This window comes from Cebus imitator, unplaced genomic scaffold, assembly GCF_001604975.1.
Source record: "Cebus imitator isolate Cc_AM_T3 unplaced genomic scaffold, Cebus_imitator-1.0 Scaffold494, whole genome shotgun sequence".
NCBI classification, from domain to species: domain Eukaryota; kingdom Metazoa; phylum Chordata; class Mammalia; order Primates; family Cebidae; genus Cebus; species Cebus imitator.
This window is the reverse complement of record NW_016107809.1, coordinates 949756-977206: the sequence shown is the minus strand read 5'-3', so window position 1 is coordinate 977206 and position 27451 is coordinate 949756. Positions and strand designations below refer to the sequence as shown.

Genomic DNA, 27451 nt, shown 5'->3' with positions numbered 1-27451 from the left:
TATCAAAACTCATTGAAACAAGTACTTAAAATGTGATTTTTATGTGTAAATTATACCTCACATGCTTCCCTCCCTGATCTTTTCTTAGATAGAGAAGCAAGATAGTTTCACTGCCCAAGCAGAAAACCAAAACAAATATACATCACTAAGATTATTACCATAAATATCCCAGAACTCAAATATAAGAATAAGTTTGCAAGGCCACAGAGAAGTGAAAAAACTCCAAGCAGACAGTAAGAGAAAAAGATTTCCATATCTGTGATGCCAATCCCACCAATCTTCCTGGCACCAAGCACTAAGAAAATTTCCCCCAACTCATTATTTCTACTCTGGAAAAGGTCAGATCAAGATAGACAACCAGCTTTCCCACCATTTTGGGTTCCCCAGCAATAGCCCTGTCTCTACACCAACCCATGGAAAGCATCAGGGGTACCTAAAGTAAGAAATATCCCCGAAGACAAAGAGAAACAAAGCGGGGAGGTGGGACTTGAAAATTCTAGCCTTGAAAATTCTGCTCTGTAACTCAGCCAAAGAAGACACCAAATTGAAGCTGTTCAGCAGTACCATGCTACAGGAAGTTCATCCTTCAGGTCTGCTGGGCATGAACCCCTAGCCTGCCTTCCCACACAACACAGAAAAGTAATTCAGAAATTTATCAGAGTAATCGGCCAGGCTTGGTGGCTCATGCCTGTAATCCTAGCACTTTGGGAGTCCAAGGCAGGCAGATCACAAGGTCAGGAGATTGAGACCATTCTGGCTAACACAGTGAAACTCCATCTCTACTAAAAATACAAAAAATTAGCAAGGTGTGGTGGCACATACCTATAGTCACATCTACTCAGAAGGCTGAGGCAGGAGAATTGCTTGAATCCTGGAGGCGGAGGTTGCAGTGAGCCAAGATCATGCCACTGCACTGTAGCCTGGGCCACAGAGCAAGACTCCGTCTCAGAGGAAGGAAAGAAAAAGAAAAAGAAAGAGGAAGAGAAAGAAAGGCAAGGCAAGGCAAGCAGAAACTTATGAGAGAAATTTAACAAAAAGATTGAAATTATTCTTAAAAATCAAGCAGCAATTTTGGAACTGAGAAATATATTTGCTGAACTAAAAAATTCACTAGAGGCCCTCAATGACAGAATGTATGAAACAGGAGAAGGAATAGATGAGCTCAAAGATAGGCCTTTTGAAAATACACAAGGGAGAAAAATGAAAGAGAATGAAGATTGCTTACAAAATATAGAAAATTACCTCAAAAGATCAAATCTAAGAATTACTGATAGTCAAGATGAACTTGACCAAGGGCAAGGGGTAGAAAGCATATTCAAAGAAATAATAATTGAAAAAATTCTGAAACTAAAAAGATAAATATCCAAGTTCAAGAATGTAGAGAATACCAAACAGATTCAACTCAAATAAGAGTACACCAAGGCATAAATAATCAAACTATCAATAGCCAAAGACAAAAAGAGAATCCTGAAAGCAGCAAGAGAAAATATACAAATAATATTAAAAGGATGTTTAATCCATTCAGACTTCTCAATGGAAACTATCCAGCCCAGCAGGGAGTGGTGAAAGAAAAAAAAAAACCTGCCATCCAAGAATACTATATCCAGCAAACATGTCCTTCAACTATGAAGAAGAGATAAAGTCTTTCTCGGAGAATCCAACACCACCAGACCCATCTTACAATAAATGCTAAAGGGAGTTTTTCCATCTAAAATTTTAAAAAATAATAACTTACAAGAACAAAACATTTGAAAGTATAAAACCCACTGGTAAAATTAAGTACACAGACAAACCCAGAATACTCTAATACTGGAACTGTAGTGTGCAATTCACCCATAATTCTAATGTGAAACCTAAAAGACAAATCTATCAAAGACAATAATACCTACAGCAATCTGTTAAGAGATAAGCAATTAAAGATACATAAATGGAGACAACAAAATTCAAAATGTGGCAAGAGGGAGTTAAAATATAGAATATTTCCCCACTCTTCTTCATTTGTCCTATTCTTTGTATGAACTAACACGAGTTGTCATCTCTTTGAAATATACTTGTTATATCTATAAGATGTTCTCTGTAAGCCTCATGTCAATAACAATGCAAAAACCTATAATAGCTTCACTAAAAATAAAAAGCAACAAATTAAGACATATTACTAGAGAAAATCACTTAATCACAAAGGAAGACAGTAAGAAAGGAAGAAAGGAAGAAAAGAGTTACAAAAGAACCAGAAAACAAGCAACAGAATAGCGATAGTATATCCTTACTCAGCAATAATTATCTTGAATGTAACTGGACTCAGTTATCCAAGTAAAAGGCATAGGGTAGCTAAATGAATAAAGACACAAGACACAACTATATACTGCTTACAGTAAACCCACATAGACTGAAACTGAAGGGGTGGAAAGAGATATGCCATGCAACTGGAAACCAAAAAAAAACAGCAGGAATAGCTAGATGTAGATCAGAAAAGTAGACTACAAATCAAAAACTATAAAAACAAAGAAGGCCACTATATAATAATAAAGGAGTCAATTCAGCAAGAGGATATAACGATTATAAATAACAATGCACCCAACACCAGAGTTCCCAAGCATATAAAGCAAACATTAATAAGGTTGAGACAGAGAGGTAGACTGCACAACACTAACAGTTGGGTTCTTAACAACCCACTCTAGGCTGCTGCTCATCCCTTCCTCCAGAAATGTGGACGTTGTCATTAGGGCTTCATGGTTGCAGTTTAGGAGGTAAAGCCCAGGCAATGGTATGCATTCCTTGTATCATCATTTCAATTCTGTTCTACAAATATGAAAAGTTTTTAGAGCCATACTTTGTTTTTTATTTCTTATTTCTCCTTTTATTACTTATATTATATATAGCCTATAAAACTATACAGGACTACGAAAAATTTAAAATAAAGACAAGGTAGACTGTAAGGATGGAAAAAAAATAGATTACCAACAAAAGGACCAATGGAATCTCTGACAAAAAGAAAGACTAAAGCCATTTTTCCAAAGGATCTCATTGGTTTCAAAGATGGACCTAATAATATGGAGCGTATTCTTTGATCTTTTTCTCTGAGACCAGAATTTAAGATGATAGTTTATTTACCTGACACTGCTATATACATAGCTATATACGTAGCATCTATATTTAAATATTGTATTACTTAACTCATTTCTGAGTTCCTTTTTCATTAATGTAGCTTTCATTTCTTGTATTGCTGTTTTAATAGTATGAATAAATAGAAGTCTTATGCCTATAGACTTAGTAACTGTTACTAAATCAGAACTTTAAAATCTTTGGTTCTCTAGCATTTATTCATATGAATTTGACTGTTTTGCTCTAATTTCTTTGGGCTTTTCTAATTTAAGTGGAATACAATTATACTGTGAAACAATGCAGTGAGATTGTATGGTGAAATGACGGGTAGATTTTCTGAAGATGATAATGTTGTGAAACATACAGATATAATTACTGTTTAACACAATGAAATAAGCTTGGCCATGAGAATAGTATAACTACTGCTTTGAGAAAGACAGAAAAGATAGGGACATAGGAGAAACTTCTTTGAAAAATGAAAGATCTTTTATGTAAATGTCTAATGTAATTATAAAATTCTAATCCTTGTTGCATTCCTTCTATTCCTACAAATGTATTAAACATTCAGTTAAAAACAAAACAAAATTTAAAAATCCTCCTCTCTCAGCAATGGACAGATCATCCAGCCAGAAAGTCAACAAACATCACTGGTAAACTACACACTAGACCAAATGGGCTTAATTGGCATTTGCAAAATATTTCACCCAACTGCTGCAGAATACACCTTTTTTAAAAAAATCAGAACATGGAACATTCTCTAAAATAGACCATATCTCAGGCCATAAAACAAGTTTGAACAAATTCAAAAAAGTAGAAATCATATTACATATCATTTCTGACCACAATGGAATAAAACTAAAAATCAATAACAAGAGAGTGCTCAGAAACTACAAAAACACCGGTAAATCAAACAACATGCTCCTGAATGACTAATGGGTCAATGAAAAAACTAAAAAGGAAATTTAAAAATTTCTTGAAACAAATGAAAATGCAAATATACTGAAATCTATGAGATACAGCAAAAGCAGTACTGAGAGAGAAGTATATGGCGTTAAACACCTAGATCAAAAAAGCAGAAAGACTTTAAATAAATAACCTAAGATACACCTCAAGAAACTAGAAAAACAAGAACAATTTGAACTCAAAATTCATACAAAAAGAAACAATAAAGATCAGAAAAGAAATGAAGTTGAGAATAAAAAATAAACACTACAGAAGATCAACAAAATGAAGGGCTTATTTTTGAAAATGTAAATAAAATAGACAAACCCTTAGCTAGACTAAGAAAAAAAAAGAATATCCAAATAAATACCATCAGAAACAAAAGAATTAGAGACATAATAACTGAGACCACAGGAATGTAAGGAATTATTAGACACCACTATAAATAACTGTATATAAACAAATTAGAAAACTTAGAAGAAAGGGATAAATTCAACCTACCAGAATTGAATTTATCCCTTTCTTCTAAGTTTTCTAATTTGTTTATATATTCTGGACACATACAACCTACCAAGATTGAACCAGGAAGAAAGAGAAAACCTTAGCATACCAATAATGGGGAATAAGATTGAAGCAGTTATAAAAAGTCTCCCACTAAAGTAAAGCCTGATGGTTTAATTGATGAATTCTACCTAACATTTTAAAGAAGAACTAACAGCAATTCTACTCAAACTCTTCAAAAAAATGAAGGGGGAATACTTCCAAACGTATCCTATGAGGCCAGCATTACCAAAACCAGACAAAGACACAACAACAACAACAAAAAAAAACTACAGGCCAGTATCCCTGATTAACACCAATGTGACGATCCTCAACAAATGCAAGACAATAATTGTGATAAATCACACTAAGACAACCAAGAACAAAAAGCATACAATCATTTTAATAGATGCTGAAAAAAATGTTTGATAAAATGCAATATCCTTTTATGAGAAAGACCCTCAGCAAACTGGATAGAAAAGAACATACCTCAAAATAATAAAGGCTATATATGACAAACCCAAAAGTAACATCATACTGAACAGGGAACATTTGAAAGCCTTTCCTCTAAAATCTGGAAGAAGACAAGGATGCCCACCTCCACCATTTTTAGTCAACCTAATACAGAAAGTCCTGACCATAGCAATTAGGCAAGAGAAAAAAAAAATTAAGGGGTATCCAAATTAGAAAAAGGAAGTCAAATTAGCCCTGTTCACAGATGACATGATCTTACACTTACAAAAACCTAAAGATGCCACCCAAAAACTGTTATAACTGATAAGCAAATTCAGTAAAGTTGTAGGATACAAAATCAACATCCAAAAATCAGAAGCTTTTATATACACCAATGGTGAACAATCTGAACAAAGAAATAAAAAAGCAATCCCATTTAGAATAGCTACAAAGAATATAAAATACCTATAAATAAATTTAAAGAAGTGAAAGATCTCTACAATGAAAACTATAAAACACTAACAAAGGAATTGAAGAGGACACAAACAAGTGGAAAGAATTCACGCTCATGAATTGAAAAAATTAATATTGTTAAAATGACAATTCTACCCAAAGCAATTTACAGATTCAGTGCAATCTCTATCAAAATACTAATAACATCCTTCATAGAAACACAAAAAAAATCCTAAAATTTATATGAAACCACAAAAGATTCTGAATAGCCAAAGAAACCCTGAGCAAAAAGAACAAAGCTAGAGGCATCACACTACTTGACTTCAAAATATGCTACAGACCTAAAGTAACCAAAACAGCATGGTACTGGCAGAAACAAAGATACATAGACCAGTGGAATACAACAGAAAACCCAGAAATAAATCCACACATTTACAGCCAGCTAATTTTTGATAAAGGTACCAAGAACATTCAGTGGAGAGAGTTTCTTCAAAAAACGGTGCTGGGAAACCTGGCTACCTATATGCAAAATGATGAAACTGGACCCTTTCTCTCACTATATACAGAAACCAAATCAAAATTGATGAAAGATGTGAATTAAGAACTAAAATTATGAATCTACGAGAAGAAAATGCTGGAGAAATGTTACAAGACATAAGTCTGGGCAATGATTTTTTTGTAAGACCTCAAAAGTACATACAATGGAAGCAAAAATAGAAAATGGGATGGCATCAAGCTAAAAATCTTCTGTATAGCAAAGGAAACCATCAACAAGGTAAAGAGACAACCCACAGAATGGGAGAAAATGTTTGCAATCTGTTCATCTCAGAAGGGATGAATAACCAGAATATATGAGCTCAAACAACTCAATAGCAAAAATAAATAAATAATCTGAGTTTTAAATGGGCAAAAGATCTGAATAGATATTTCTCAAAGAAGACATACGAATGGCCAACAAGTATATGAAAAATGCTCAACGTCACTAATCATCAGAGAAATGCAAATCAAAACTACAATAAGATATCATCTCACTCCAATTAAAAAGGATTTTATAAAAAAGACAGGGAATAATGAAAGCTGGCAAGGATGTGGAGAGGGGAACTCACATATGTTGGTAGGAATGTAAATTAGTACAGCCACTATGGAAAACTGCATGAAGATTCCTCAAAAAACTAAAAATAGAACAACCATATGATCCAGCAATTCCACTACTGGATATATGGCCAAAAGAAAGGAAATCAGTATATCAAAGAGATACTGGCACTCTTATGTTCATTGCAGCACTACTCACAATAGCCAAAATATAAACTCAAACCAAGCGCCCATCAATGAATGGATGAAGAAAATGCAGTATATATACACACAAGGGAATATTATTCATCCATAAAAAAGAATGAAATCTTGTCACTTGCAGCAATATGAATGTAACAGGAAGTCATAAGTTAAGTGAAATAAACCAAGCACAGAAAAACAAATATCACATGTTCTCACTCATGTAAAAGCTAAAAAGTACAACTCATGAAGACACAGAGTATATTGGTTACCTCCTGGAAGGAGGTTGAGAAAATGAAAAGAAGTTGATTAATGAGTACAAATATATATTTTGATAGAAGAAATAATATCGTATTTAATAGATCAGTAAGGTGACTATAGTTTACAATGATCTATTCTACATTTCAAAAATAGCTAAAAGAGAATAATTCTAATGTTTTTAGCATAAAGCAAAGACAAATATTTAAGGTGATGGATATCCCAATTACACTGATTTGATGTTTGCAAACTATACAAATGTATTAAATTCCCATATGTACCCCCAAAACATGTACATCTATTTATATCAATTTAAAAGTATTAAATTTTTAAAAAGCAAAAAAGTACCCAAATCATTTTTCAAAAAAAAATTTTTTTAATTAGAGTCTGTTAGCAGAGAACAAAGCAGCATGATTTAAAGATGTTTATTTGATAACTATACTGAGTTGACCCAGAATAAATACTTTTCAATCCTTTAAAAAAAAATTGGTGAATAAAAGAGAAACTTAAGAGATTTAAAGAGTTATTTTGGTATGTTAATAGTCTCAATAAGTATTAGATTTGTTAGGGAAATGAAATTATACCAAAAATATATTTTAGACATTTTCCAGGTTCTTTTATTTTAGAATAAAGCAGCTTTTAGCCAAGAAGATATAAATGGAAATTAATATAAGCTAAGGACAAAGAAAAATATCAAACACATCATAAAATAATTCAAAAATAGTAGAAATACAAGGAAAAAAGAAAGGAAGGGACAGAGAGCAAAAATCCTGAGCCATTGAAAAAATAGGAGGGAGTTTCATAAAGTTAAAAAACATGAATTAAAATTCACATGATGCAAAGTATTCTGTTAATCAAATAAAAATATAACTGGTTCATAGTGTGCTTATCTTGCAAAGTCATTCCTAACAAAAAAAAAGTTGCCCAATTAAAAAGTCTAGTTTAGAATTAAATATAAAATACACTTTCAATAAATGTTTAAATAAGTAACTGAATTCACCAAATAGCTAGTGGGGAGCTATGATAGAGCACAAGAATATTCAATATCACCTGAAACAACAAAAAAGTTTTGGTTAAGATGGAACTGGAAAAAGCAAAGAAAGATCCAACAATAAACTACCATAGGATGGCAGAGAATCAGAATAAGGTACCTTTTGAATTATGTAAGTAATCAGTAAATGTAGTGTATAGATTATTTATAAATGGAACTCAATAAATCAAAATGTGTTCCGCATCAGTATTCTAATCCTCTTCTTATCACTTTCCAACTCAGTTCTTCAAGTATATTCAGACTATTAGCCCACATGTTGGAAACATAACTTAGAAGAAATCTAAGTTACTAATAAAACAGACTTTGTCCAATTCACTTTCAGCTTTTTGCTATATAATTCTATTCTAAGTAACTGTAGAGTGAATCCTTATCAAATGTTCTATTCTTTCACTTAAGAGCTATACAAAATTGAATCTCATCCTATCCCTCAAATAATTTATTTCATGGATAAAAATCAGTAATATTGAATACAACTTAAAGAATCCATCCCACTTTTATTCACTTTGACACATACTATGTCTTTTATGACACTTTTTTCTAACATTCTCAGCAAAACCTATCCTATAGTAGCATCACAAAATAGTACAAAAGCTCTTAGAATGACCTAAAAATATTATTTTTCCTATTCCTTAAAGAATGTTACCATGTCTAGAAAACATTTAAAAGTTCTCTATTTGTCACCTTGTGGTACAGTGAGCAACCCACCCGCTTTCTCACATAAAGCCTTCTAGTTCATAAATAAATCAGGACAAAGAGGGTTTTTTTTGTTTTTTTTTTTTTTCATTAATATACACAAAAGCACAAGATAGCTAATCTTATCAAAAACCCTGTGACTTTACACAGATTGAAAATTAAGATAACTAAAAGACAAGTAAAAATGCAATATGGAGCTTGCTTGGATCCCAATCTAAACAAATCAACTACAAAAAGACAATGTGGGACAACTGAGGGAATTTAAACATTAACTACATGTTATATAAAGAAATGTTAATTGTTTTCTGCTATGATAATGGGCTTGAGGATTATAATGTAAGCACAGGGTGAGAGGAATTGTTTATCTGCTCTGTAAAGTTTTTTACAGACGGAAGGGTACAATGCCTGAGATTTACTTTAAAATAATGAAATGTAAGAAAAGTAAATAAGAGAATATAAATAAGCAAGATTTGCCAAGGATGATCATTGTTGAAGCCAGGGGTTCAATATTATTCTCTCCGTTCTTGTGTGTTTAAAATTTTCCATAAAATAACTCAAAACACAAAAACAGGTGAGGTGATGAACATCTAAGTAGGGAGAATAACAGCCCCCAAAGAACTTGTGAATATGTTAGGTTATATGGCAGAGGGGAATTAAGGTTGCAGATGGAATGAAGATTGCTGATCAACTAATCTCATAATGGGGAGATTAACCTGGATTATCCTGGTGGGCCCAATGTAATCATAGGGATCCTTAAACATAAAAAAGGGAAGCAGGAAAGTCAATGTCAGAGTGGTGAGGTGTGGGAAAGATCAATTGGCTTTGAAAATGGAAAGGGGCTGGTTTTCAAGACGGGAGGGGGCCATCAGCCAAGGAATTGTGATCAGCATCTAAAAGCTGCAAGAGTCAAGAAAATCTCCCCTACAGCCTCCAAAAGGAATGCCGTTCTGTGAACACATTAATTTTAGCCCAGTGGTGTCCTTTTCATACTTCTGACCTCCATAACAATAAGATGGTAAATTTGTGTTGTTTAAAGCCAATAAATTTTTGGTAACTGAAGCAGCAATACAAAAGCCATATAATCTTCTAGAAGAATCATGTTTTTATTTACCTGAAAGGACAAAGCACAGATTTTACTTAGAATTCAAACAAAATATGTGTTATTATGAGGTGAGGAGAACAATTCTAAATTAGATACCTACTGTTTTATTTTATTTACTTATTTATTTATTTTAGAGACAGGGAGTCTTGTTATGTTGCCCAGATTGGAATACTGTACTACTAGTGGCTATTCATGATCACAGTGCACTAAAGCCTCCAACTCCTGCCTCCCTCTCAGCTTCCCCAGTAACTGGGACTACCAGCATGTGCTACCATGCCTGCCCCTTGCTATTTTAAAAGGCAAATCTTACCTCTATTCCCCACCCTACCATTTCCTTTCTGGTAGCTTCAATTGCTTTTCTGTGGCTTAATTGCATCACCATCCTTAACAGTGTACCAAAATGATATTAAAATACTGTCTCTGCTATTTTTTCACCACTTTTCTTTTCTATAAAATCAACTCCTCACACATCTCCCCTACATCTACTCTTGGTACTGATGCTACCAATTATATCCTTTATTATAGTATTGATCTTAATTCTATCCATCACCTTAATGAAAATGTTTAACCTAATCAATTTCCTCTTGGCCTAATTCATTTGTCTCTGACAATTTTGTGTTGTTTGTTGTTTTGAAGTTGGCTTTGTTTTTACTATCTTTGACCACTCCACAGAGCTGGGACATACCTGAATTTCTCTCTTAATATTCTTTCTAAAAAATGCTTCAGATTACCTGCCTCTACTCCTGAGTTTTCCTCATATCATCTGCTCAGTTCTTTTTTGTCTCTTTTGCTAGTTTTACATTTTCCACCTACATGGATGTTTACCAACTGTAAGCATTTCCCCCGGATTCAATCTAACTTCAAAATTTATCATACTACGAATAATATTCAAACTTTTACAGTTTACAGATTTATAGACAGGTTTTTAGTCAATTTATAGGAACAAATTAAACTGAATATTAACCAATCCAGTTAGTTTTCTGGAGAGTATAATTTTATTGTGTTCATTTTGGTAAAGTAAAAATAAAAGAAAGATAAAAGAAGTATAACAATTTTCTCTCAATTCCAATCTTTACTTTCTAAATCGAGGTATTAAATCTGCATCTAAAACCACCATTACAAAATGATCAGTTTTATTTATAATAAAATTCACATATCCAAATAAGATGTTGATTTTATGGCTATTATCAATTCAAAGGGGTATTTATTGAATACAAGTAATCCAATTATAAAACATTTAACTGAAACTAAAACATTAAATATTATATTTTCAATTTCAAATTCATTATACTGATTATACAGCATCATTATATGTCATTATACTCAAAATAATTCTACACACCATCAATATTAACTGGTCATTTTGGGCTTCTAAATATGAAACAAAAATCATATTCTTTTTAATATTTTAGATAAGTCCAGAATATATCATAGGTGATTTTGCTGATAAATCAATCCCAGAAAGCATTATTTCATTCTTACCACAGTCACTTAGCTGAGAACAGTTTATGTCTTGTTTTTAAAGGTGTATAATAAATATCTTTTCAACAATAAACATGCCAAAATACCTTCTTGCTGCATTTCTTCAGGACTACAATGCTTCATTTAATCAAGCCTCTCTCTAGGTATCATGGTGGACCTATTATATACTTTTTGGAGGGCTTATATTCTAGTTTTTACAACTACCTTCTCTAAATCATTTAAATATTATTTCTAATTTTGGCTGTATAAAACTTAAAGATTTTTTACTAGTCCTCATAAATTTTAGTATTATTTAGAAAATTAGGAAATATTGGCCGGGCGCGGTAGCTCACACCTCTAATCCCAGCACTTTGGGAGGCCGAGGCGGGTGGATCACGAGGTCCAGAGATCGAGATCATCCTGGCCAATATGGTGAAACCCCGTCTCTACTAAAAATACAAAAATTAGCTGGGCTTGGTGGCGCGCACCTGTAGTCCCAGCTACTCGGGAGGCTGAGGCAGGAGAATTGCTTAAACCCAGGAGGCAGAGGTTGCCGTGAGCCAAGATCGCGCCATTGCACTCCAGCCTGAGCAACAAGAGCGAAACTCCGTCTCAAAAAAAAGAAAAGGAAAAAAAAGAAAATTAGGAAATATTATTCAAAATACTTAATCTATATTTTTAAATAAAAACACTAGTATATTGTGCACATTAAAAGATTAGCCTTTCAAATATTAAAAAGAATTAAAAGTTATCCTTTTAAAACTAAAAATGAAAACTGTCACTATAAACAAAAGCTTTTTTATAAAGCATCATTTTGATACTTAAATAGGAACAAAAACTTCCATTTTCTCTGAGAAAAACAAACTCAATTTGAAAGTTTAAAGTAGGGCTTCTATTTGAGACCTTTAATGGATATAGTCAAAGTTGTTGCTATTTAACCAATATTATAAACAGCTTTACAGAAAATCAATACAATCATCCTACTATTAAAAGTAAATATAAAACTTAATCCTAAGATTTTTCACAGGCACATTTTCAAGTGAGGGCAGAAAAATATCTACTGAAATGCACTAAACTTTAAGAAATAGAAATTTGGTTTACTCACTGATAATGATCATACAGATAAACATACTTGGAAATTATGTTACGATTTTAAATTAGCTCTATATCAGAAATACATGAAGTATGACCACACTATTTGTTTTTAAGAACATAAGAACCACCATACTACACAAGACCAACAGCCCAATATGCTGACAAATACTAGCACCAAAGGACTTTTTGCGAGAAAATGTGATTGCCCTTTAGGTAACTTTAAAAATTTATAAACATACTTTCTACTCGTCTATAATCCTTTACTCAAACCTGCTCCTATACCCTTATGCTCTCAGGATAGTCGAAGACGACAGCCTGGAGTACTGAACAACCTGGCTTTGGTTTCTAGTTCTTAAAAGAAAAAAATATTTAATACTTTCTGGTTCTTATGCTTGTTAGCACCTCAGTAGCTTGTTAGCATCTCAGTAGCTTGATTCTTTGTTGGTTGCCTCCATTACCATTCTTAAAGATGCCTCTACTGTGCTTCTTGGTGACAAGGGCATGAAGTCATTGTCAGAAGCTAAATCCATAATCAGTAATCCAACTGTACTACCTTTTATTTTACCAGTTTATAAGTACAGAAATGAAACAAATCCACACATCTCAGAGAATGTTTTGTTATTCTTTTTATGGATGAAAACTTCATAACTGTGGAACTGTGATCATGATTTTGTGCCAATCTCAGTTGCAAAACCGCTCAAATGAAATTAGGAGAATGTGGACAATGGAAATCTTGAGGAAGAGATAGTATTAAAGGATATCTGGGCATTTAATCTCCTTTCAGCTTGCTAGGGTCCTGGAAAGCCCAACTCTCTATAGTCCATGCCTATATTTCTGATCTATTCCTATTTACCTGGTATGATCTGACATTACATCAGATACGAGGATCATTACTATAAGTCCATTTCCCTCCAAAAGTTATACTAGTTACCTACATGTTGTCTCTGACATCACAACCATTTAAAAAAAACAGTTATAAATGTTTATGAATAGTGAGTTGACTAATTTAAGTGTTTATTCAGAAATTTAGGGATTATGTCATCTGGTTCTGGTAATACACTTATTTGTTTTTGGTAATATACTTATTTTTGTCTATTTTGTTAATGAGGTCTAGAACATCCCATGTGTTTGTCACTATCAATCTAAAACTTCTGAGCTGTTCCCCAAAAAATATCATTTAGAAATAAGAATACTCCTAATATCTTCCTCAGTAAAAACTGAAATAAATTTAATTGAATCTCCTACAATCTTCTTTTCTATATCTGTTTGAAAAGCATATACCATGTTCCTAAAATGATATCACTCTTTCACTAGATGCTATCTCTTTATATAAAATTTATTTCATAAAAGCAACTCCAAGAAGCTGTTCAAAATAATGTCTAGTTTGCTTTTAACACACCATTCTTTATAGCTTCCTTGCTCTAATTTATACATTTATTTGCTCAACAAATATTTGACTGCCTTCAATGGGCCAGGCACTGTTCTATACACAGATGATACACATGTGAAAAAAATAAACCCTTGTTTTATACATATCACTGTATATATAATCTAGAAGGACTTGACACTTGGTTTGCCTCAAAAGCATGTAAGGTCTTACTCTGCTTTAAATAAACCAAAACTAAAAGTTGTATATATGAATTTGGAAAGGTTTATGGAAGAGAAGTGCACTAGAATCTCCTGTGGTACCTTCCAAAAAAAAAAAAAAAAAAGCAAGTGCCTAGGACTCATGCCTAGAGGTTTTGAGTCTCTAAGACTGAAGTGATGTTGGAAATCTCTATTTTAAACACCAGAGTTGAGAATTACTGGCCAGCTAGATAAAGGACACCTTACCAATGAGAAGGAAACAAAAAAACACATCTATTTGCCTCTCAAATAGTTCATAGTATAATGGCAGTGACAGATTTTAAGAAACTTTTTTAATCACAAGAAGGTGCTAAATTCACACTATAGGTGTATGCCAGATGCTACAGAAAAACATAGAAGAGGTTTCAGAAAAAGAAAAAAGAAAAAAAAGAACCCTGGTGGGTAGTTGAGGCCACAGTGCTCAGAGCTACTCTCATAGAGGTGATGTTTGAACTATGAGGTAAAGGGTAGCTGGGAATTCTCCAATAATATCAAGGTAGAAAAGGTGTTCTAGTCAGAAACAATAGAATGAGAGAAGGCATTGAGATATAAGAAAATACAGTGCTTTTTAGGGAATGCAGTGTACTTAAGGAATCAAGGAAATGAGAATGGAAAGGTAAACAGGAATCCCCTCTGAAGGAAACCCTATACACATCAAGGTAAGTGATCTGAAATTTACTGTATAGAGCAATAGTTTCAAGTTGTATTTCACAGAATTCAAGTTCAGGAAAGGCAGTTCATGTATTTCACAAATAACTGGACAATGCAGGCATTCAAATGCATATACATTCTGAACTTAGATTGCAGTAACCCAATGCATTAACTTTTTTTTTTTTTTTTCCTGATCTTGCACTAAAGTTTCTTCTGCTATTTCTATGGCTTTGAACTGCTTATAGATATATTGTTTATTAGAAGGGTATAGCTTTATACTTTCACGTTTTTAAGGCTAGCAAATGTCCTACTACCTTTCTATGGATGATATACACAACAAAAACAAAATGTAAAAAACAATGTTTTTTTGATTGGCCGTATAATTTCTTCTTATAATTTCTAAAACAAATGTGTGCCCATAAGGTGCCACATTTATTTAACAGATGTTATTTACTGTGGTTTCAAATAAGACTTTCATTGTAAGAGCATCATTGCTCGAGGGAAATCAACATAGAATTTTTAGCAAGGAAATGACATAATTAACATTATATTTCAGAAATAGCCATTATTGTAACAAAATGAAGTATAATAAGGTAAAACAAGAAGTAAAGAGATCAGTTAGAAAGTGATTTCAAAAGACCAAGCAAGAAAATATGATGAAATGAACAAGCACTAGGGATGGAGAAAAGGTAATACATTTCAGAAATACTAAGGAAATAGAATAGATGGGATGTGATAACTAATCAAATAGTAGAGAGGAGGATGGCTTTCAAACGGTCAACTCTAGATTTATACTTTAGTCTTGCCCATGTTGAAAAGGTAGAAGCACCCAGAACATGACAACTCCTTAGTACTCAGAATAGAATGTTTTTTGCACATTTAATCAGTAAGTCTATAAATCTAAATAAAGTCCCCATTTCAGTAATGGTTCTAATTTTTGGATTTTCTTAGTTCATTTTTATATATTTTGTTATAGGCCAGGTAACTATAATGTAGTCATATAACTACTTTTAAAAATTAACTATATTCCTATCCAAAGATGGTATAGCATTTTCCACATTTAGTAAGACTTCAATACTATTAGTGGACAACTTATATAGCTATCTCTTATCATTGATTTGAAAATCATAAGCTAATATTATTATAACCCACAAGTTACATTCATTCCATTATAAACAGGTGATTTTAGAAACTTTAACAATAATATTAATATATAATTTATCATCCTTTCCATTTATGCATTGCCTTCACCTTGTCTTGTCTGATCTTCTCAATAACGCTCTTTTAGTTAGGGAGAGCAAATATGCTTATTCCAATACTACAGATGCAGAAATCAAGGCTCAAGGGAGATAAATGGCTTGCCCACGATTATATGGCTGTTAACTAGCAGAATTTTAAATAAAACCCAAATTTTCTGATTCCTAGGCCAATGATCCTCCTATCATGCCATATGTTTTAAAACTTGTATGTATTTAACTTCTGCCACTTCCTATAACTATCTCTTGCCTGAATAAATAGGAAGATAACTATGTATTCCCTTCTCTCTTGTATTCACCCATTTCCTTGAAGTTTTTTATTTAAAACCTCTCTACAAGCTTTATAACCTCAGCAGCCCAATGTCATTCTGCTTCAGAAGTCTATCGTTTCTATATCAATTTTATCTATAGTAAAATTATCCTATATCACTATCATATACATGAATTGAGAGAATTTGGAAAACTATTTCAGAATCTGATCACAAAAATTACAAATACAATGAAGATTAGAGAATCAGGGCATAATTCCCCTGCCTAACAGTTCAAATTTGACCTCCAAGACTGTTTAACATTTGTCTCATAACCACTATTAAGCCCTTCCCTAATCTAACAGAATATCTGTTATTTCCTATTGAGGAAAAAAAATCATTACTGTACACAAATTTCACAAAGTAGTTTAGAATTAAATCTGTTTATCTAACTTAACTCTAAATAAACTTGCTTTTATGTAAACTAACAACTGTAGGTTAAATGTTTGTATAATGACCCTGCTAGGTTTATAGACTGAGGCAGTGATTGAAATTTATCTCTTTATACATATATCACTTGTTTACCACAAAACTAATTTTAATAATTTCAAAAAAACTTTTGTGAAAGTATTTTAAACATTGTTAATTTCTGTAATTTTGCAAGTTTTCTATTTCTTTTTTTTAGCCAAATACATTTACAAAAGTATATTTATTTATATTACACAAATAACTTAGTAGTTTTGTTGCATATAATAGGCACATTCTAAGACAACTCAAAAAAGGGCAATAAAATCATAAATCACTTTATGTCATAAAATATAACGACTATAACAATATCTCTATACATTAACCTAAAGCTTGTTTTATAAATTCTCATCTCTACCTATCAGAAACTCTCTTTTGCATATTCATTAGAAGTTCAATATCAAAGTATAATTACAGAAAATGTTTTCTCACTAAACCAAAACACAGGCTATTTTTGAGTTCTTACAAGTATAACAAGTTCTTACAAGCCTGTGTATTTGTCTATTTATGAAGAGTTCAAGAATGTGGAGGTGTTTTTATTCAGAATTTTAAAGCAATGTCATTGGCCCCCTTAAAACGGACATATTTTCCTATTATCTACTTAATTCTAGCAACATGTTAGTAGCTTTATTCATTTCATACTGAACAGTGAAATAACAATTATTTGATCTGACAACACAGAAAACCAAATGACTATTTTCTTCTTCAGTTAATGTAATACACAAATATTAAAAATTTTGTCCACCATTGGGTCTTAACATTGTCTTGCAAATTCTACTTTTTGTGTGTGCTAATTTCCCCCTTAAACTATCATTGCTTTTTAAGTTGATGCCTGAAATTTCTATTAATTCAATCTGATCTACCCACAGAGCTTGCTGCACCAGACTCTGATACTGGCATCTCAACAGTTTCCAGTCCCTGGTGTGCTTTCCCCCCTTGTTTTCTCATAACAATATAATAAAGAAATAATAGGCTTTAAGCCAATTCAAAACTTACCTTGCAAATCTGGAAATACTCCGAAGTCAGGGTTTCCTGAATTTCCTCTCTGAGAACCCCTGCAGTCCCTGCTGGATGTACGGAACCACTTCCAGCCCCACCACCACTGTTACTGCCACTGCTGCTACCACTGCCAGGGGAGGAGGCAGTTAAGCCATCCAAAACTTTTCGGAAATTAAACTTCTTCATTTTACACACTGTTGAGAAATTCAAAGGAAAAAGGAAAGGGTGACTTAACATATGGAATTAGACCTTGGTAAAAGCCTTTCTCTTTTCATTAGTCAAGTCAGTCCCCATTTTATGAGCCTTGGTTATAACTGACCTGAGAAAAGAGGCTTCGTTTTGTCAAATTTTAATTCTAAAAAGCATATCCTTTTAAAGAGGATAAATATAACACAACTCCAAAAGCAACAGTATTCCCTCCTCATACATCAGATTTTCAAGGACTGTATCCCCAGCTGTAGCTACGCTTTATCAGCACTGAGGTAAAAATAAAAGGCAGTGTCATCATCGTCATTAGCATTATATCATCATTATTATACAATCAAACCAGAGCCCAACAGACCAAGACTCCGTCTCTCTCTTAAGTGCAGGCTTTCCTTCTTCGAAACGTTCAGCTCAGAATATTTTATTTTCAGAAAAACGATGCTGGGGAAGCCGGTATTTACTCTGCCACCACCTTCCGGGCTCTTCTCCCATCATCTTCAACGCTTCCTTTTTTGTCAATAGGAAAGGAGGGGGGAGGTGGGGGTTGTGAGGTGGGGGACTTTTTCTATTCCCCATCCCCCAGCAGCTCGGACCCCAAAACATCTGCGAGTGACCCACAGCAACAGCTGCGGGGGGGAGGGGCGAACGGCGACGCCGTCTGCTTCCACTTGTCCCTCCTCCTCCCCCTCACCTCCCCCCCCGCGTCCTCTTTCCCTCTTCTCCCCACCTCCTGCTCCTCTCCCTCCACCTCTGCCGGCAGCCGCCACCGCGCTCTACTGCCTGCTAGCCGCCCGCCGTCCGCTCTCCCCGCGGCACGACGGCCGCTCTCGAGGGAAGCGAACCGTTGGCTGCGACTACTGCGGCTCGAGTCCCGCCTCAGCCTGCTGGGCGCTCAGAGCCGCCGCTCCCGCTGTCCCTCCCCCGGCCCGAACGCTGAGGTGCCGGGCTCTGGCCCGCGGGCGCGCGAACAAACGAACACCTTATACCGAGCATTCGCGAGCCCAGCCAGAACACACATAAACACCCTCACACCGGCATTCGCGCGCAGGTGCGCTCGTTCTCCTTCTCTCTCTCTCCTTGCTCTCACACACACACAGGTGCGAGGGAGCCACAGCCGGACGGCGGCTGAGTCCCACAGGGATGACTATCTGACCCAGGACTTAGGCACCTTCTTCAGACGCCACTCGCCGCCTGCCAGCCAGGGAAGCCTAGGGCGCGGAGGGAGGCTGGCTCACAGGCGTGGGTCCGGCCGGGCTCCGGCCACTTCTCCAATCCCTCTGGTCGCGGCGCCTGGCGCTCTCCGAGGTCCTAACCGACCAGGCAGGCTTTAGCGCAGGCTCCGCCTTCCCGCCGTGGGAGGCAGGCCCCACCCCCTGGCCGGCCCTTCGCTCGCCCCGCCCCGCTTCTTCCTCAGCCAAGCCCGGCGGTGAAGGGGGCGGAGTACCCAGGGACGTCGAAGGGCGGGAGTAGCTTCGGCGCCAATCCTAGATTCAATAGGGCAAGTTCCGTGGTCTCTAAGGCGGAAGAAATCTGTGGATAGGCCGAAGTTACAAAGCCAATGACAGTGGGAGGGGAGAATTTAGAAAAGTAGGTGAGGTATTTGATTGACAGCTGTATTGACCAGTATGCTGGGGGTCGTGCTCTAGGGGCCGTAATTGGCTTTACCTGTTGAAGGACGCAGGTGTGAGTCAATAGAATGCCTCGTGCGAATTTGGGCGCCTGGAGTCTGAGGCTGCGGGGAAGATTGCTTATCTTAGGTATGGCTCTGGACAGTGTGGTGAACTGGGCAAGTGTTTTGCAGCTTTTCACTTTCGCGAGCCTCTACCGTCTCTTCAGGTGCATCCATCCGGCTCCTGTCACTCCCCTGCTACCTGCACTAAACCTGTATCTGTGATTAACCCCTGCTGTTACCTAATAATGGCTTAATTGTTCGTATGTGCCAGAGAGAATTGTATTTCAATAGTTTCAGAATATACAGCCTTCTAGAGCCTAAGGAATTGATTGCTCTCTCTAATAAGTAGAATTACTCCTTCCCCCTCATCCTCACATATACAAAAATATTTATTTAATTTCTTCAAAGAAACATTTCTCACTTTGCAAACTATCAAAAATATATTTAAGCTCTTTCTGGGAGTCACAATAATCATTTTGAAAGATGCATTATTCACTGCAGGGAAAAAAAATGTATCAGGATAGATTTGGTTCTGAGCCCTGACCTGCTATTGCACTGGGGAAAATTTGGATCCCGACGTCTTTGCAAAATGAAGGGCAGTTCGGCGGACCACAGCTAACTGAGATTTCAATTTGGGCATCGCCACAGATGTCTTAATATTGTCCAAATATTGTCTTATATCTTACAAACCTAGAATGACCTCGTTTTTCTTTTCTTCTTTTTCGCCTCTCTTCTATCTCTCTCCTTCTCTCAATCAAGAGAGAGTGGGAAGGAGGAAGCATGAAACTTGAAGGATGATGAGATGAAATAGCTCAGTTTTTCAGATCCTCAGCTCAGTGTTGAATCTTGCTGTCCTGAATGACTATTTCATTCCTTTTGGGACTCCCTATACTGCTGGTAGTCTCTCATTGCCACAGCTAGACAGTAACCTTCTTAAAGGTAACCATGGAATTGTATATTTCTCCCAGATTATTTAGCACCAGACATGATATTTCACTTAAAATAATCACTGAAAGGGTTTTGAAAGTTGGTTTATTAATGTTTTTTATTAAAGATATATAAGTTGGTAACCAATTACATAATGTTTGAAAGGGGTAAAAGTAATGGTGGAAATAAATGCTATGTCTGACACAAACTAGATCATGATAGGATTCCAAATTCTATGTTGGGTTCCTAACAACAGGTATCTTTTTACTCTTTTTCACCTTTTTTCTTCTCGTCTTCCTGGCCCATTGCTCACCTCAAAGTATGGTTGCCAGTTAAGTTTGCTTTCCTTGTTTTATGTCTGGCTTTTCTTTTTAAAAACAGAGGCAAGGAGAGTTGTAATAAAGTGGCCGAGTAGTTAAGGTGATGGACTGCTGAAAGGGGAATGGGGGGAGTTTGGTCTAACTCTTTGTAGACTAGGTATTGTTGAGAACAATGGATTTAGATGCCCTTCTTCCCTTCAGCAACAAATCTGTCTGCAACTCCCTAATTGTCTAATAAATGAAAACAAACCTATAGCAAGTAGTGGTTTGATATTTTGATGGGAGTGAAGAAGGAAAATAGCCCCAATTCAGCAATTCAGCAAAGTGAGATGTAATGTTTGTAAACAAAACCTCTTAAACTGATTATCACAAATTAAATCATGGTTTTTATTCTAAAAATTGGGGTAGAGCTGAGGAAAAAAGTACACAAAAGATGATGGAGATCCTTCTTGAGGACCCTGGAGAGAATTCAATGGACTGCTTGAATTAAAGAAAGATGACAAAGTAGATATCTCTTCAGATGGGACAATAAATAGGTATAGGAAGTGGGAGAAAAGCCAAGTCAAAAGGTATGAATGTTTCCAAATAAATTTTGGAAGCCTAAAAAAACATATGATCATTAGGATGCTTAGACTGTGGACTATTCGAGACTATTTCAAATATCTGTGTTCCTCCACAGCGAATAGCATAATATCTTCACATAGTAAGTGCCCAGTGAATATTTATTTGCATGAATGGCAGCAAGTAAAAGTCATAACATAATTGCAGTCTCAGAGAGACTGTGGACAGAGGATCTTGTGATGCCAATTCACAAACTGTGAGCAAAGAATAGAAATAAGCAAGAGACAGAGTACATTGTATGTGTGAGGGGACAGCAGAAACAATTGTAGCCTACAAATCTTACTGGGTGAGAGAAGGATAATGAAATGTCTATGAAGGTAAATGTCATCCTGGATTAATTAAAAATCAATAAGATATTATTTTATAAACCATCTGGTAGCAGCAATGAGACCAGACCACCACAGCATATATTTTATAAATAATATGAGAAACTATAGAGTTGGATCGGGCAATAATAATGAGGATCCTCTATCCTTCACTGCAAACTGGAAGATTGCCTTGTGGAGAGGAATGGCTGAGGTAGAGTTTTTGAATAAGGTTTGATTTCTTCCTAAAATGACAAGCATGAAGAACTGCAAAAAGAAAAATACTTTCAGCTTGATCCATGGAGCAAAGTCATCAAAGCATTTAAATAAATCTAATAAATCAGAAGGATTTTTAGGATATATGTTGAAAATATATTACAACTCACTTTAAGTGTTTGTGATTTGGGGCTCAAACTAACAATGAAGCTAAGAGAGGCCTCCTTTCCACACTCACAAAATAAATAATTGTAGAAAGTATGTACATGTGTGGCACTTCACACAGAGAAGAATATTTAACTGGCTAGGCTTAGAGAAAACCAAGCTAAATTGACAAAACCATATGTGAATAATCCATTGTATACAAATATAATAATTCTACCAGTTATTTAGCGCCTATATGTCAAACATTGTACTAAGAACTTTACATACATCTCTTTTAATTTGATCCTTATTATAACTCTGTAAGATAGGTATTGTCTCCCCAGTTTATGAATGAGAAAATTTGGGGTTCAGAAATATTTAACAAATTTACCCAAGGTAACTTAGCTGGATAATATAGTCTTCAAATTCAAAGCTGTATAACTTCTAAGATCATGCTCTTAATCAGTGCTTTATTATTTAATACTGGTTAGAAGATTAAATAGAAACTAGAATTAAAAAACAGTGGAGGATCAATTCTCCACCTAAAATGGTGAATATATGTGTATTAGTCTTCCAGGACCGCCATAACAAAATACCATAGACTAGGTGTCTTAAACAACGGAAACAGTTTGGGAGGCTAGAAATCTAAGATCAAGGCATCAGCAGGTTTGGTTTCTTCTGAGGCTTCTCTCAATGGCTTGCAGATGGTCACCTCTGTGGCCTTTCATGGTCTTCTCTCTTTGGGCTCACATCCCTGGTAAACATTAGGCACATTCTCCATGTGCCTAAATTTTGACTTCTTATAAGGCTACCAGTCAGACTGTGTCAGAGTGTACCTTAATGGCCTCATTGTAGCTTAATCACCTCTTTAAATATCCTATCTCCAAATATGCTTCCATTCTGAGGTATTGAAGGTTAGGGCTTTGACATATGAATTTTGGGAGGACATAATTTAGCCCATGACAATATGTTCATCAAATTCAACATTCTTTGAGGAGACCATCTACTATGAGTTGGAATTGTATTTAAAATTTTTCATTTATTTTAAACTGAAGCAAAGCAAGGTTAAGTAATAAGCCCAATATAATACATCTTGTAAGTTTTGAAACAAGAATTTGGAATAATATCAATGTTATTCCAAAGTTCTTTCCTTATGCTAGTAGTTTTCTGTTGAGGACCCAAAGAAATCCCTTTATATAGATGTTTCATATTAGAAAAGTTAATTATGACAAATTCACATATTAGGAAAAAACAGAATAGGAAAAATATGGAAAATATCTGATCAGGAGTTTGGTTATTAGAACTAAAAAGACATTTGAGAGTTGGTGGGCACTGAGTGCTAGAAACAGAAGTCTTTGGGAATGGCAAGTTAATGGGAGTACCTTATCTCACAAAAAAATCTCAGTATAATTTGAAACACATTAACAGAGTTGAAGGGGAGTACCCCATCAAAATCGAAGAAAATCAGTTATCAATAACTAATTAGATGTAGAAGGCAGTATTAACTTGCTGAAAAAGGCTGTAGTCTGAGTGAATATCAGAACAATTGGAAGGAGAATTTGGGTAGAGGGAGAATGATGACATAATACTTACCAAGAGGCGGAGCTGGCAATCGTTTACATTAACAAGTTTGACATTTACAAGTGTGGACATTTCCAGTCTGCTTGCTGTGAGCTTCTAGGTCCTGGACTGAGCAACCTAATTTGTCATCCACTTCTGACTCCTCAATCAAGTTATAGCAATATCCTTATTATTTGCCAGTTTAAAAGTTAGAATTTCAGTAAAAGAACATAGCCGAGTAAACAGGTTCCATCTATATCCTTTCTGGAAATTTTTTCCAGAGCATTAGGAATTACTTTGCCTTCCTAAGTCTTCATCTAACTCTTTTTTGACCCTATTACGCATCCTTCAAGAGGAGTACTGGTTAATATTTGTCAGCTTTCTATTATATGGCAGTAAATAGCAATCAGCATTAAAACCCTTATTCCAAGTCCAAGCCCACAAAGGAAAAACCACAGGGTTAATTAGATAATGTCATAGCTGTCGTGGGTTTCAGATAAACGGTTAGGGGTCATTAAGATAGAACCAAAACACAAAATGTGGCTCAGCATACAATCAATAACAGAATAGTTAATAGTTTTGCCCTTCTAGGGCAAAACTCAAATATTTGCTGTTAAACATGTACTTAAAATGAACTCTTTATGCATATTATAAAATACTTTTCACATATTCATCCATCACACTGTGATGTGGTAAGAAAAAAGATTTAGTGTTGGGACAGGCGTAAGTTTGCTAACTGTGGCACTAACAAGCACTTTTAGCCTCTAAACTTCAATTTAGCCTTTTGTATGGGAATAAATATAAAGTAGTATAAGAAACAAGTGAAATTACATATATAAAAGTGACTTGCAGAATGCAGACCACTAATAAATAATATTGCCATCATTTTTATTATTTTGTACTTTAGTAAAATAGTTTATAAGAATTGGCTTTAGATTTGAATTTATTTTGCCATTACTATTAATATGAAATTCCTTTGCATCTGTGGATTGACTATAGTTGAAATTGAAGAAGAGAAAGAGGATTTGGACTAGGTAACTTTTAAGGTCCTTTCCAACCCAAAATTCTGTCTTCATGTGATTTGTTTAGTCAAAATTCACTGCAATCTCTTCCTAAACACTGCACAGACTTATTGAAAAGGTAATTAAAATGGTACCCAGGTAGGTACTGGCCAAAAAAGATGAACTGTAGCCCATAGTAGACAAAAAAAGGAATCCTCAAAAGTGTCCCTCTACCAATTAGAGATTCCAGGAGATCATATTTTTATTATTTCTATTTATATCTGTGTGCATTTATATCTGATTATAAAAGTAAGGTGCATGTATTAGAGAAACTTTAGAAAATCTAGACGTCTATTTCTAGTCCTTTTTAGGACATTTTAAAACAAATTGGAAGTGTCCAGTATATACTATTTTGATTTCTTTGTTTTTTAACTAAACATTTTGTTGTAAGCATTCCCCATTTCATATTCTTCCTCAGACACATAATTTTTGAATGCCAATATTATAGTCAATCATATGAATATTCCACAATTTATTTAATCATTTCCATATTCTTATTTTATTTATTTCTAAGTTTATACTATTATAAATAATAATGAGGAGAATACCTTCATACTAAATCTTTGGTAAAGTTTTAATATTTTAGGTGATATTACTATGTCAAAATAATATGTCTTCATATGTAATTCTAAGTTTTATTATTAAGAGGTGCAAAATTATACCCTCATTAAGAGGTTAGGTCCCTGTGGAGAGCTCACATTACAAGGAAGTTTTGTAAAGTGAAATCCCGTACCATCTACATTGATTTTTTTCACTTAGATGTTGACAAAATTAAGAGAGATTTAAAAATGATAATAACTGGTAAGCATAATCAACTAAACAGAACAGAAAAATGTGACAAAGTAAATCATGTGACTGCTTGTGATTTCAGTTTGGAGAGAGGAACTATAAAATTTTTAATGTAACTTTAAGGCTAGAAAGAATCTTAGTAATCTCTAAGTTTGACTTCTAAATTTTAAAAGTGATGACACAAACTTCCATCTAATTCTATCAACAAATAAAAATTATAATTTTGTGTGTTATTGTTATTTGAGGGGGAAATAACAGGGAGAGCTGAAAGGGTAGATAAAGAAATATAGATACATCTACAGAAGGAGAATTTTATCTTAAAATAATACTAAAGACTTCAAAAAAACAGTTTGGGTTTTTGCAGTGATAGACAAAAAAAGTAGAAATGTGAACCTTTGGAATTTGTTATTCAAACTAAAGTTAGGATAGACTGTAGAGTCTTTGATCCTGATGAAGATGATAAAAACTACAAAGGGTTGAAAGCTTTTCTTAGGTTTGGAATATAGAGACAAGAGGAAACAATTCTTTGTAGACCCAGCCTCTTTTGTTTCCTGAAACTTTGATGCATTGTGACTCATGAAGATTGTACCAGTTTAAGTAAGGATCTGTATTTATTTTTGTGATGGCAATAACAAATTTAATAATGCCATTACTGAATTAATTTTTCATGATGGCAACAAAGGGTTATTATGTTATAATTTTGTAAATGGCCATATTAATTATTAGCTCTGCTAAAACTGGCACACTGGAGTTTCAGACAATAAGCCAGGATACCAGCATGACTTTGCTTTACCATAAGCAGAAGTTCAAAAACAGAGTCATGAGGGTAAGAGAAGGATCAGTGATTTCATGCCTGTCTGATTGCAGACTCTAAAACAAGAAAACCCTTTAAATGGGTCCTCTCTGGCTATGAAGGATAAGCTTTCTGTTCTAATCAGCTCCTTGGCTAGCTCAAGCTGACAAAACATTATTGTTCTCTTAACCTTTGCCAAGCCGAGGAACTTTACAAGTATTTTTTCAGTAACAGCCACAGTGATTTATGGGTTTTTCTCCCTCTAGCTCTTCACAGTTAGAAAAACAAATTTTATGTCTCAGTCTCATTCCTTCCTCCTCATTATTCCCTCTTCTCTATTGTCTTTAGCTATAATCCTTCTTCATTTAATGCAAATATTACTTTGTTTTGCATAGTCTTTAAGTATGTCTGTGTCTAATGTTCTTTAATTATGGAGACCAAATATCTTGAATTTTCTGGAATAGTTTCTATTTAAAATATTGTGTACTTCTAAATATATTACGATTTTAAATTTTTAAAAAATCTGTATTATTGTTTTCTTAAACCATCAAAAAACATCCAGTTTCTCAACAAATACCACTGTTTTCCATAAGGCTGTTTTTAAATTTGAATGGCAAAACCTAGAAGGGAGAAGGATACATGATAGTTTATTTTTAAGAGCAAAAACTCTGGTTTCAGACAGATTTGAGGCTGCCACATTTTTGGTGTGATATTGGGCAAGTTACTTAACTTTTCTGTGCTTCGATTTTCTTATCTACCAAAGGAGTATAAAAGTATCAACCTCATGAGATTGTTGTAAAGATTAAGTGAGAGAATTCATGCTGGCACTCAACACTGCCTGGCACATAGCACAACCTCCATAAATGTTTGCTACTATTACTTTTCAGCACCAAAAGTCTCATATGAATATTAATGATTATAAAAGAATTGGAAGAAAAAATGTTAATTTTACTATGCAAAGTAAAATAATGTAACATGAAAATTATAAAATACTGTTTGTTATGATTTGGACCTTGGATAGTACATACTTGGATAATTGTAGGTTGATAATTACCTAGTTATCTAGAAAGGAAATCCAGGAAACTATAAGCTGGCTGGATTCAGCTAGGGAG

The 27451-nt window shown here is 34.6% G+C and overlaps 1 protein-coding gene across 7 annotated transcripts in view; it reads right to left on the bottom strand.

Moving 5' to 3' along the window:
- Nucleotides 1–19386, bottom strand: part of STXBP5L (syntaxin binding protein 5 like) — a 419550-nt gene extending 400164 nt beyond the window's left edge. For 2 of the 7 annotated variants that reach the window (XM_017513532.2, XM_037733129.1), the window contains exons 1-2: nucleotides 18047–18178; nucleotides 17725–17921 (exon numbers count right to left, since the gene is read on the bottom strand). In XM_017513532.2, coding sequence (XP_017369021.1) covers nucleotides 17725–17921; nucleotides 18047–18152 — 303 coding nt within the window. In that variant the 5' untranslated portion in view covers nucleotides 18153–18178. Of the gene's footprint in view, nucleotides 1–17724; nucleotides 17922–18046; nucleotides 18179–18289; nucleotides 18521–19084 lie in introns of those variants that run through there. The other 5 variants (XM_017513533.2, XM_037733130.1, XM_017513535.1 and 2 more) reach the window with 4 other exon arrangements.
- Between the last annotated feature and the right edge of the window lie 8065 nt (nucleotides 19387–27451).